The 12795-nt window shown below is 46.1% G+C and overlaps 1 protein-coding gene across 1 annotated transcript in view; it reads left to right on the forward strand.

Moving 5' to 3' along the window:
• The window catches only part of SLC25A48 (solute carrier family 25, member 48), a 33058-nt gene that overhangs the window by 18243 nt on the left and 2020 nt on the right, over positions 1 to 12795 (forward strand). Inside the window, exons 5-6 of the mRNA XM_004686746.1 lie at positions 7022 to 7279; positions 9422 to 9555. Coding sequence (XP_004686803.1) covers positions 7022 to 7279; positions 9422 to 9555 — 392 coding nt within the window. The remainder of the gene's footprint in view (positions 1 to 7021; positions 7280 to 9421; positions 9556 to 12795) is intronic.

Consider the following 12795-nt stretch of genomic DNA (forward strand, 5'->3'; position numbering starts at 1 on the left):
GAAAGAAAGAAAGAAAGAAAGAAAGAAAGAAAGAAAGAAAGAAAGAAAGAAAGAAAGAAAGAAAGAAAGAAAGAAAGAAAGAAAGAAAGAAAGAAATTGGGGCTTGTATCTGAAGGCCTGGTTCTACCATATTCCAAATAATCTGAATATAATGAAGGTAACAATCTGTGGTTAGCATTTGAGAAGTTTTCTAGTTCTGGACATGCCAAGAGGAGACAAGCTAGGCTGGATGGGAATAGCTGGTAAAGGAAGAACAGAAATTTCATCAACAATAGACAGAACAAGCCTGAATGAAACCGAGAATCCTCGTGTGGAGAAAATGAGGCAGAACCATCTCTTTGGTTTCCCTTAATCTTCAGAAATGTCTGGATGGTAAGGTCACCAACTGTTCCTGAGAGGTGCTGAATACATCAGTTTGTCTCTTTGGTAACAGGTTTATTGCTACCATAAAGACATGTGCCTGCCAAGAAAAATACTCTCACTGGCAGGTTGGCCTTGGGGAGGAATTGCCTTCTGATAAAGCAGATTTTCCAAGATATTCCCCATACAGGGCAGTAATTATTGTTGCTAAGATCCCTCAAGGGACACACATTCCTCCTTTTAATAACTGAAAAAGGAAGGAGATGGGAGTCCTTAAAGCATGGCAAGAAGCATAAAAACCTAGAGACAAGTGAGGACTATGTAGTAGGCTAAAAGGAAGTGAGGGCTGGAGCAGTGGCAGCTCAAAAGTAAAGGGAGGTTTGCAAAGAGGCCAGGCATACAGTCATGCATTTCATGAGTAGTCTTTGAGTTTTAGGCATCTTGACTAGTGTTTTTGAAACTCATCCCGTTTAACTACTAGAGCTTCCTATGCAAGTTATACATACATTGGTGACACATTCATTTATCCTTTGAATAATGAACAAGAGCAAGTATTGTCTTGTTTTCTGGATTTGAGGTCAATGTTGGTTGTTGTTGGCCCTGTGTGGGCATCCACAATCTCCCACAGCAGGCCACAGTTGCCCAAGACTGGCAGGTCCAGGACTTCCAGAATCTGGAGTCACGTCAGGACAAGGTAATAAAAATAGGAATGATAACTAATTGCTTTGAGTAAAGTATATTTGTACAATGTACAGTTTAATAAAATACATTTGCCAACATTCTTGCTTAATTTTCACAAAATTCAAATGAACCGGAGAAGCTCTTATTCTTCCCTTTTTGTAGCTGCTGAGGAAATTGAGGACCAGTGAAGTTGAATCCTTTGCATCCAATTGTACAATCAGTAGCAAATGAGCATCAGTGTAAATCCTGGCTGCTCCTCATCCAGGGCTTTTTCTACTAACCATGTGCCTATTGTGAACTTCTCAGACCACGAAGAAACCACTGAAGTCTTTGGAAACAGGAACTGGGAAAGAACTGCTCAGTTAATCATGGGGAAGTGAGCTGAGGGGTATCGCAGTACAGAGGTTGTACCCAGCCTATCTGTAGATCCACTAATGGAGATTTCCACAGCATCTTAGGGCAGTGCAGCCACAGGGACCAGGATTTGGAGGTTTCTTTCAGTGTCTACAGCTTCTAGCTCAGGAACCAGGCAGGGTTAAGACTTGGTTGAATGCCACGAGGAGGAGGTGAAATTTGGCAGCTCCGACGCTGAGACCTGCCCCATTAGATGCCAGATCACATGGGGCTCAGACCATATAGGACTCTGGGATCGGTGACACTGTGGGATTCTTGTCATCACAAAACTCACCACATCTGATGAGACAAAACAATATGTTCAGGGGCCTGGACAGACTGGAATAGGGAATTTGGCCTCTGGGGGATCCCAGAATTTTTAACAAGTTCCTTTTCAATATATAAAATGGGATTCAACCCTGAGAAAAGCAGCTGTATTGTAGGAATAGTACATGAAGAAAACACAGATGTTAAGAAGCTGTCATGGATTCCTAGTATAGTCAAGTTGATTTTTATCGTATTCCCTAGTATCTACTCATAGAAGAAAGTAGATCTAACATGTATCTGTGAAATATTTTAAGAACTTTATTGATCCATAACACTTATGGATTTTGGGATTCCTTGAAACAGCTCCACGATCCCAAATTCGACTTGAGAGCTTGTGCATCTCTGACTGGGGACCAACCAGACTCATTTGTGGATGGCTGATTTCCATAGACAATGCCTTTTAGAGAAATGGTGTGAGCCCCTCAACCCCATTCCCCAGCATACACATAGGGGAGTCCAGGGAGTGGTCAGACTCTTGCATATCTGCGAGCTCCTTGCCTCAGTAGAACATTGGCCAACCATTATGTTCACTAAACTCTCCTCTTTCCAAAATCTTGGTGCACTGAAGACACTGAGCACCATTGTTTGAGGAAGGGGAAGAAATGGAACTTACATTTGTGTCTGAGAATGGTGCTGGCACACTGTGGCTATAGTGACAGATCTATGGGGACCCCAGCATGTTTCTGGGCTGGTTCAATCTCTCTGCAGTAGAATGACCCCCTCCCCAAATCTGGCTACAAAAGTACCTGTTAGGACTTGGCAAACCTAGAAGCCCCCTTTCCTTGTAGGGGGCCTGCCTTCAGAGGGTCCTCCTGGCCCAGGCAGGAAGCCAGCAAGACCCAGGAAATGATGCAGAGCTGTGGAGGCAAACAGCCAAAGCAGACATTCTGAGGAGACCTGGCACAAACCCAGCTGAACAAGGAGGGGCCTAGAAGAGGGATCTCCTTATACTGCGAGCACCTTCCCCTACTCCCAGGAGAGGTCAGGAGTGGGGCAAAGGGTAGAGGAAGGAGCATGATTCTATTACTTTGAACATCTGTTGGTTTGGATATAGAGGGCTTGAGTTGATCCTAACTGAATTTTGGAAAACAAAGAAAACCACAGACACCCTGAGTATTTGGGTTATATAGTCCAAACCTACCATAGTGAAAGACAACAGCCTCTTGTTGTAGCGAGGGCAGGGGGAAAAATGTGGTCATGAGCGGCATAGCGTTTGTAAATAGAAGTAGAAATAATCAAAATTTAATTGATAATGTTATCTTCATTTTAAAATGTTTAATTACAGAAACTAAGTACATTTCATCTAGAAGAAAATATACCTGATATGTAGCCCTTTATGTGTATGTGTCGAGCTCCAAGCTTTGCCCCTGGGGGTTCGTGAGCAAGAGGCTGAGTGTGTGGAGTACTGATCCTCACCTTCATCCTCAGCTTCCTTGCACATGCCTCATGCAAGTCCACGGAATTCAGTTAGGCAATAGCAACTTGCCAGAACCCAAATAAGGATCACCAAGGTTTGGATTCCACAAGCTAAAATTGATCCACTGCTGGAGTTAAGGAAGAATTCTGATTCATGAGTTCATACTCCAGGGACACACCTTCTCTTGGCCAGCAGAGCAGCTCATGATTCAAACAACCGACGGGGATTTCTGTCATTTTCTGCGTGTATTGTCCATCCCAACTTTGCAGTGCAGAGGGACTGTGACAAGCACTGCCTCAAGGAAAGATGTTCTCAGTGAGTGACCCCTCACTGATAGCACAGAGCTATTTTCCTTTTAATTTTAAAGATCTAAGTGGTCTCATTAAGTGAGACATGAATCAAGCAGCAACCCACTGAGCAAGCAGAGGGGAGCTACTATCAGAGTCTAAAGCAGGAGCAGGTGTGCAGTAGGAATCATTGGTCTCCTCAGTGGGCTGTGACCGAAACAGCTTGCTCCAAGTACAGATATCACTTTTTCCAAAGGACACAGTTCTACACTATCAAAGCTTTTTGACTATGTGCATAGGGGCTGTTCCTTTTGTCAACTTATACCTCAATTAAAACAGACTAATAAAAACAAGAAGGCCAGAGGAGAAAGGACCAAGGGTTCTTGACAGTGAGACCTTGCAGATACCTGCAAAGAAGTGAGATTTAAGAACGGGAAGAAGGTTCTGCCAAGAATGTATCATTTCAGTGTACTAACCAGGAAACATCAAACCCCAAGTGAGGAAAGTATTATTAAGGAGAAGGAAGGCACTGTACTCTTAAAAAATGTCAATGTCATAGCAAACAAAGAAAGATTGTTTGTGACCCTTTCAGTAGGGATTTCTGTCACCAAGCTGAAGCTGAAATGCTTCAGCTTAAAGAAAGTTAAAAGGACTTGACATCTAAACACTGTACTAAACGTTATACCAGATCTATGACTGGATCCTGTCCCATGAGTGGGGGTGGGGGGTGTGAATGGGGAGGAGGAGATACTACAAAGGGCATGAGAGTGAGTGTGGATTGTACATTGGTTAATGTTTCGTCAGTATAGATAATGAAATGATATCCAAGCCATGGTATATAAGGCAATTCCATTCAAGAAATACCAGGGAAATATTTAGAAGCACAGGACCATTTTATATTGTATATGTGCAAAAAATATGTATCTATGTGCACAACAATTCCCTGCTGCTTACTTTGAGGGGAAAAAAGACAAGTGCAGGTTTGGTTCTGATTTGGCTCTTGTTGGCAAGGCCAGTTAAAGGTTTGGCAAATGTTTTTTGAATATCAGCACCTCCAAACAAGGAAGCTTTTATCGGACACACTCTATCAGTAACTGCTGAAAGCCACATCATAGCCATAGCTGATTCATGCAGACCTTTACTCCAGGTCAGGTCACTTGCACCTGGAGATGGAGGTGGTCCAGGCCAAGTTCATGCTTTAGGACAATGGCATCTGTTCCTTTTAATTGCACTCACATGTTTGAGCAAGAAGGGGAGGGTGGGGGTGGGGAGGAAAACACGCACAAACCATAAAACAAACAAAGTATAATGTTAGCAGTAGTAAATCTGGGTAAAGGGCCTCTAAGGGTGTCCTTTGTGGAATTTTCTGTTTAAATTTTTAAAAATTATCTCCAAATAAAAGTATGTCGTTTTTTGTATTGGGGATGAGGAAGATGAAAGAAGCTGCAAGGGTTTCGCAGTTAAACTTGAACCACCCAAGGCACTGACTGCCAGTTCTGTACATGGATCATTCCCAAGCAATAAAAGCTAGATTGCTTATGTTACAAACCTGCTAGGAAGCCAGTGAATTTCCTTATTGCTCACCTTAGGTCTTTTGTTGATGAAGCCAGTCAGAGGGTGGACAAATACTTTCCCAGCACTCCAAACAAGCAGAATGTTATCAGGACACCCTCCTTTAACCAGTAACTTCTGAAAGTCACATCACACACAGAATTGATTCATGAAAACCTTGACTCCTGCAGGTCACTATTTCTTGGCCAGCTCTTTATGTTGGAACAATTGCCTCTATTTTATCCAGTGCCAAATTTCCCACAACAATCCGGGTTATATCATAGTGAACTTGAGAGACGAATGAGTGTCCAGTGACCTCTCAGTGGACTTTCAAAGACCACAGTACCTCATCTTGCTGTGAGCTCAGAAGACTTTTCCCGAAGTCGCCTCCTCCCGCCCGCATTCCATGAGATCTGCTGTAGTAGTGAATGGGATTTGACCTCCTCCAGAGGCTGCTTTGGCCAAGTGTGGGCAGCAGAGATTAGACTCTCCCCCCAACACACACATACACAAAAGATCCAGGATGAGTTTGCTCAAGCATACTTCCTAGGTGAAAAGAAACCTCCTCTTAGAAGTTCAATATAGAATGAAAGTGGTCTTCCTTTCTGCTAGTGTGTATAAAACCACTGCAATGCTGGAAATAGGGAGTTGAACCTAGGTAGCCAGATAGGCATGCAGGCACAGGCAAAGCTTCTTTGTCCTCTGCCTTTCCCAATCATGTCGAGTTAGTTCTTCAAGAAGGGGAAATCAAGAATAAGAGCTTGCTTTTTCTGCAGTGCAACTGGAATTTTGACCTCTTAGCAAAACCATGCTCCAGAGTGCTTAGCAGAGGAGATGAGCATCAGAGAGCGAGACTGTGCAGGAGCATCAGAGAACAGAGCTGGGCAGGAGGATTACAGGAGAGGAAGTTACTGCTTACTGGCACAGCCCTAAAAGAAGCTGCAGACATAACAACCCATTTCTGCCAGCAGAGACACAGAAGGTCATGCTAGGAGACAGCAACTTTGAGCGCTCAGATTTCAGGGCCTAAGGGTGCTGCCCTACAGCTGTTCTGGGGCACAGCCTACCCAGGGCTGGAAGTGAGTTGTGAGACCATACACAGTGCTTCAGCCAGCAGATCCTGCATGCAATTTATGCCAGTCACTTCATCTCTGTAATAATCGGTAGCAACTCACAACATCTAGTGTTCGTGGTGTAATAACGAGCATTCTGTTACTGATACTCACAACAGCCTCCTCTCTCTCTCTGAATTTTTAAAAAATGTTTTCCAGCTTTATTGAAATATAATATTCTGTAAGTTAAAGGTTTATAATGTGATCATTTAATATATGTGTGCATTGTGAAATAAGGTTAGTGAACACATTTTTCGTCTCTCACGGTTATCATTTTTATTTTTGTGTGTGGTGAGAACTTTTAAGAGCTACTCTCTTAGCAACTTTCAAGTATACAGTATGGGTATTGACTTGACTTCTTTTGGAAAGTAAGGAAACAAAGGCTGGAAAAAGTCAGTCTAGCCACATCAAAAAATTTATTAAGTGGTGAACTGGAGCCAGGACAGCGTGGGTTCAACTCTCATATGCTTCGAACACACCGTGCACAAGAACACACACACACACACACACAAACACACACACACACAAGTTAGGAGTGGCTTTTCCAGCCTCTACCTCAAGAAAGAGGTTGGTGGACCTTATTAGATTTGCGGCTTGCATGTTCTACATTCACATGCGCTTAGAAAGACATCGTGGCGGTTAAGCAGAAGGCTCTGGGCATTGTAAGGCAACTGGTACATTATCACCTGGCTGGGATTTTCTCCCATCTGATGGCAGATGCCAGATGCTGGCAGGGTTTCCCTGTTGGGACTTCAGAATCCCAGTGTGAGCAGCCAAAAAGGTCAGGCATGGTGAAAACTGATGGGTCACGTGAGCAGCAACTGTCAATGGGCTGGGCTCAGCCAGTTTACCGACCCTGAGTAACCTGCCATCTTCTCCCCCTACCTTTGCAGCCAGCCTCGGTTTGAGTTCCAGGGCAGCAGCTCTCGGGGAGCAGCCAGCCTACCAGGGGCCTGTGCACTGCATTGCAACCATCGTGCGCACCGAGGGCCTGGCAGGAATGTACCGGGGTGCCAGTGCCATGCTGCTGAGGGATATCCCAGGCTATTGCCTCTACTTCATCCCCTACGTGTTCCTGAATGAGCTGATCACACCCGAGGCCTGTGCAGGCCCCAGCCCCTGTGCCGTGTGGCTGGCAGGCGGCATGGCAGGTAAGTGCGGTAGCAGCTTGTCCCCGTCTGTCCGTGCGGCAGCAGGACAATGGGGAGCCTGCCACGCCCTCTCAGCCCCAGGACCTCAGGGTTTACCCTCCAAGTTTTGCTTAACTACCTACCAAGTACCATGTAAGCAAGCAGGGGAAAGGGCTGGGAATGGAGAATGGTCCCCCTTCTTTCTCCTATTCCCTTCCCTCTGGAGCTGTGGGGATAGCAAGTCCCTATTGGGGTTCATCCAAATTTCAGCTAGAGGTATATTTTGAGCACTTACCCTATATCAGGTTGTACTGAGCTTTGAAAAGGAAACCTGTTACCTTTTTTGAATGTCAGCATAGAGCATACCTTTCTGGTATAAGGATTTAATGAAATCCATAAGATAGAAATCAGTTTCCCTGTTTTGCAGATGAGAAAATCCAGGTTCAGAGAGGTGAAGTCACACAGCTAGTGCACACAGGGAGAAACCCAAGTTCAAATCTACACTTAGTCATTTTATACCATGGACTCATTACTTAGCCTGTGAAGTCAGCCCCACGCTGCACCCCCAAAATACATTTAGGGTGAAAGCCAATGTCCTCACAGTGGTTATCAAAACCCTCTGTGATCTGGCTGCCGATTACCCTTTGAACTCCTGTCCCCTACCTTGCTCTGTTCTAGCTGCTCTGCTCTCTGATGCTTATTTGGGCCTGGCTCTCTTCTCAAGAGAGAGATGCAAAGCCCAATGGCCTTTGCACTTGCCATTCTTACCACTTAGATTTAATGTTGTATCAATACAAGTCATCAGGGACTTTGACAAGACCCATTTGTGTCAAGAGAAGGGTGGGAAATTTTGAAATGGTGTCAAAAGAGAATGGGATGAAAGCATTTGGGGATTCCAGATCTTCACAACCCTTTTGAGGGGTTTTTCTGTGCTGTCACCGGGAAGAGAGAAACACGGGTATAGCCAGAGGGGAAGGAAGGAAGTCAAGAGCGGATTGCTTCTTAAGAAGGCTATCCCATCGTATGTTTGATTCTGACAGGAAAGATCCACTAGAGAGAGAAGAAAATTGTGGTTACTCTTCCTCATCATCATAATTAACCACATTGAAATCTAGCCAACACATTACAAGGCCCATGGCTTAGCCAACAGTGTTCTTACTGCGCACCCATGTGTCTAGCCCATAGCTGGCTCCTGATAGGTGTCCTGAAAATGTTTTGGCTGAGAAAGGAAACAAGGCCCCATCTGCTCTTATTTCTGGTGAGCAGGTATTTCTGGCAGGTAAAATTCTTTAATATCCTTGCCCAGGATATTGAGGGGCAGGAAAGTATACCAGGGAAAGTGGCCAATTCCAGGGAAAGTGGCCCTTTATCTTGGCAGCAGGCAGCAGGGAAGGCAGGTCCACAGGGGCTCTCAGAGGGCGAGAGGCAGGAGGCTTTGGGGGTTAGGGGGAGGGCAGGCAGCCTGGTGGGCAGAATGCCCAGTGCAGGCAAAGTCTGTTTTGGGAACAATTACAAAACCTTACAAACAACTGCCCTGGACTTTGGCATCAATTTGTTTTTCTCTCCCCAGGAATGTGTCGATTTCTATTTTTACACAATCATCTGTTTATTATTGTCTGAGCATTAAAGTGCTAAAACCAGGGCACCTGAGCTTTTCCAATGTGGGTGACTCAGGGGTGTGTACTAAAGCTTCAATTTCACATATTTGGAAAAGATGAGAGATTTTTAAATACCTGCCCTGTACTCCCCTAAAGTCCCAACACTGGGCTCTTCCCTGGGAGCAGCTTGGGTGTAAGTGTGGTAAGAGAAATCCTGCCTCCAGGGAACCTTCAGCCTCAGGGCTCACCCTGGTCTCTCTCCACTGGTTGCCCCAGAAGGCTGCAAAGTACTAGTGGGGGTCATTTGCTCATGACCCCTTCCACGCATGGGCACTGGCTAGGCAGCTGGCACTTCTGAGTTGCTTGCCTTGGCCTACTCATCCCCATAGCAGTGCCATGAAGGTAGCTACAGCTGCTCTTTTTTGCAAATAAAAGGCCAGAGACCTAGGGAAATCAGGATACTTTGGCACAGACAAGGGAGGAGCAAGAACAGTTTTTACTTTCCCTACCCCCTGGGGCACTTTCCGTTTTTAGAGCCCTGACACCTGCTTGTCTCTCTTTACAGGAGCAATTTCTTGGGCGGCATCAACTCCTATGGATGTCATGAAAAGTCGACTCCAAGCTGACGGGGTTTATTTAAACAAATACAAAGGTGTCCTGGACTGTATCTCCCAGAGTTACCAGAAAGAAGGTCTTAAAGTAAGCCCCCCAGAGATCGTGCGGGGTCAGAGTCAGTCCCTGGACAGTGGGTCAGACACCTGAGGGAGCTTTTATTAAGTGGTGCATGGGAAACTCAGCTAGTCCTCGTGCTGTGCTGGCGGGAAACAGGTGTGCACCACTTCACAGGTTCAGAGGGGCCTGGCAACCTGCCTCTGAGATCACATCTGTACCTGGCTGAGCCAAGGCCTGGAACTGTCTGTTTGCGTTTGCCACCAAAGCTTGCTTCTTGTCAAGCTGGGCTGGGGTCCTGCCTCCTCTAGGTGGCCAGTCAGGGGGCCCCCTTGCCCCCTTCCTGAACCCAGCTCACTAGGTTCAGTTTCCTGGTCTGTCTTCTGCTCTCCCACCCATGTCCAGTCCCCATCACTACTAGCCTCAGCTGCTGAGGCAGCCTCCAGCCTGGCCTTCGGGCTTCTTCCCCGTGTCCAGGGGCTCTTCTGAAACACAAGCCCCTTCCTGCCTCTAAGCTGTTACTGCATCTGGGGTGCAAGGTTCTTAATGAATGCCTCCTCATCTGTCCCATAGTACCCCCTGATCTCTCTAGTGACACCAGCACCCTGACCCTCCCACGAATGGGCTTTTGGCTTTCCTGGCCTGGCTCTTAGAGAAGAGTGAGCCAAGAGGGGTAGAGCGGCTCATGGTAGGGCCCACTGCTCAGGTCCACCCATCTGTTGCCTGATGCACAGGTGGCTCAGGTCCCTCTCAAGTCCAGCCCCTTGCGTACAGCACTGGATCTCCCAGCCTCCTCGGAGGTGCTTTATTTTTCATGAATGGATGCCTAATTTTCGTTGCCAAGGCAGAGACAAAACAAAGGATGTCTATGCTTCCGTGATCTGATGTCACTGTTGCCCTGGATTCCCTTTTAGAGTTTATTTCTTCGTGTAGCTTCAAGTTACTGTCCAGTGTCGTTTCATTGCACCCCCAGGACTCCTTTGAGAGTCCTTGCAGGATAGGTCTGATTTTTCTGAGCAGGTCTTCATTTCCCCCTTACCCTTGAGAGGGTTAGATTATCAAGTCCATGAATTCTTCCCTTCCTCATGGAGGAAGGGGCTGCACCAGGGGGTATAGGGGTGAGGCAACCATGGCGTCCCTCCTCTTTGCACCTCTGTAGTCAGATCTCTAATAGTTTGAGGGCAGGGTCGCTTTTGTCCATCCTCACTCCCATGGTTATTCTAGGAATGTGTGCCCAGCTGCCTGCCACAGGGCGGAGGCCAGGGGGTGCGTGTCTGCTCAGTGCTAAGAGCTAAAGTGGAACTGAATGAATCACAATTTACTCTCTCCCCCTGGGAAATACATATCTTTCATAGACTCCAGAATTCCAAAAGAGCCACATCGCATAGATTCTGCCAGTGTAATTGTTGTTCAGGTAAAGGGTAAAGTTAAAGAGAGACATGAGAGAAATTTTCTACTCTGTCATCTTTCTAGGATTTTCACCTCAAATATTTTTCCTTTTTTTTTTTTTAACCAGAAGTGTAGATTATGATTCGGTCAACAAGTACAGAGAGATATCATATAAGAGAGATTTGAACAGGACATTGTGTTTTTATTTGAGATATTTTGATCCATTTCTCCAAATTTTTATATTATGAATATATGAAGCTTAGGGGGAGGATATATTGCTGATATTAATTCCTCCAAAACTGCTCATATGCCATAAAAAACAGAGTCTTACAAGGCAACTGAGGCCAGACAATTGATTTCTTAACCTCAATCTCAGTTGGTCCATAATTTCTATTCAGAGACAGGTTTTAAGTCAAGACAAATTTGCAGCTCAATTAATCACCTCACTCACTGAGATTAAAGTTTTTGAATTTTTATTACTTCAAAATTAGTATATGAACATAGGAAGCTTCAGCAGCATCTAAGTACCTGGTCTAAATGTCCCTGCTTTGTTCTCCGGTCTCTACTCAAAAGTAATCACTGTTACGATTTTCTTGTGATGTGTAACAAAACTATCCATGGTCTATGCAAGTATTTCTGTGTGTGTACATTCACGTAAGAGAGAGTGACATGGAGCAAAAAGCCCCACTCAGCCCTGGGGAATTGGGTCGTCTTATAGTCAGATTCCCAGCAGCAGCAGCAGCAGCAGCAGCAGCAGGAGGGAGACCTTTCCCAGGCCCCAGGCATGGCTCCCATCCCACTTGGCTTGGGCAGTGGCTCTCTGAAGTCCCTATTCCCAAACAGAGTTTATGCAGCTCACTGAGGTGGGGTGCAAAGCCCTGGGCCACCTGTGCCCACTTTCCTCTGGAAGAAGAACTTAGTGAGTAAAGAGGAGGAGAGGAGTAAAGTGATGACGAATGACTTTTAGGAGCTCCTTGTAACTCACTCAGCGATCGATCACCAATAAGGTGAGCTTGATGTCAGGGGATTCGAGGCCTATGGATTTGGGAGCCTTCTCAAGTCAGAACAGAAAAGCCTGGTGGTTTAGGATTCCTTCTGTTAGCATCTGAAATCAGTTTCCCGCTCTCCACTGCAAGCAGTCATTGGAGAAGGGATGTGGTGTCCTTGAGCCCCACAGAGAAAACTCACGAGGGCTTATGATAGTGGGATGGGAATGGATGACAAAGGAGAAATGAGAGATGAATATTTGTAAGTGGGCCAACTTCTTGAGGTACTGGGCTGATGGTCCTTAGTTTCTGTCACTTGAGGGTCTGCAGCCCTCCCTCTGCCTCTGGAATCCCCCTTCCACAAGCACCACCAGTCTTCACCTCAGAGACTGTTCCTTGTTGACATCAAGAAGTCCACTCATTCACTCACCCATTTACCCAACACCCATCCCCCATTGATTCACTTAATGAGAGTTATAGAGGGTCTAAGAACAGTGGCCACTCACTACCCTGAGTGGGTTCGTTAGTGGGAGATCAGGCAAGTCAAGATTGGCGGGCAGTCTGAATGGTGCTGCAGCGCAGATCTGAGTGCACAGAAGGCTACAGCTCACAATTAACAAGATGGCTGTGGGGGGCTGCCAGAGGGTACTGGGGCACATTCCAGCAGCAGAGACCAGGGGACCAAGGAGAGAGAGAGCTAGCCCATCGGGGAATAACAAGTTGGAGCCTCCCCACAGAAAGCTAGGAGCCAAAGTGCAGGGTTCTCCAGGCAGGGAAAACCAGTGAAACTCATGAGGAGTGATTTTTCACTGGTAGTTCTGTGCTCTGAAAGCGCTGGAGCTGGAGGGAGTGGGCTGGAGAGGAGTGACAGGTCTGCACTGTGTTGGCCACCTTT

This window comes from Condylura cristata, unplaced genomic scaffold (genome assembly GCF_000260355.1).
Source record: "Condylura cristata isolate star-nosed mole 26May11 unplaced genomic scaffold, ConCri1.0 scaffold00021, whole genome shotgun sequence".
NCBI classification, from domain to species: domain Eukaryota; kingdom Metazoa; phylum Chordata; class Mammalia; order Eulipotyphla; family Talpidae; genus Condylura; species Condylura cristata.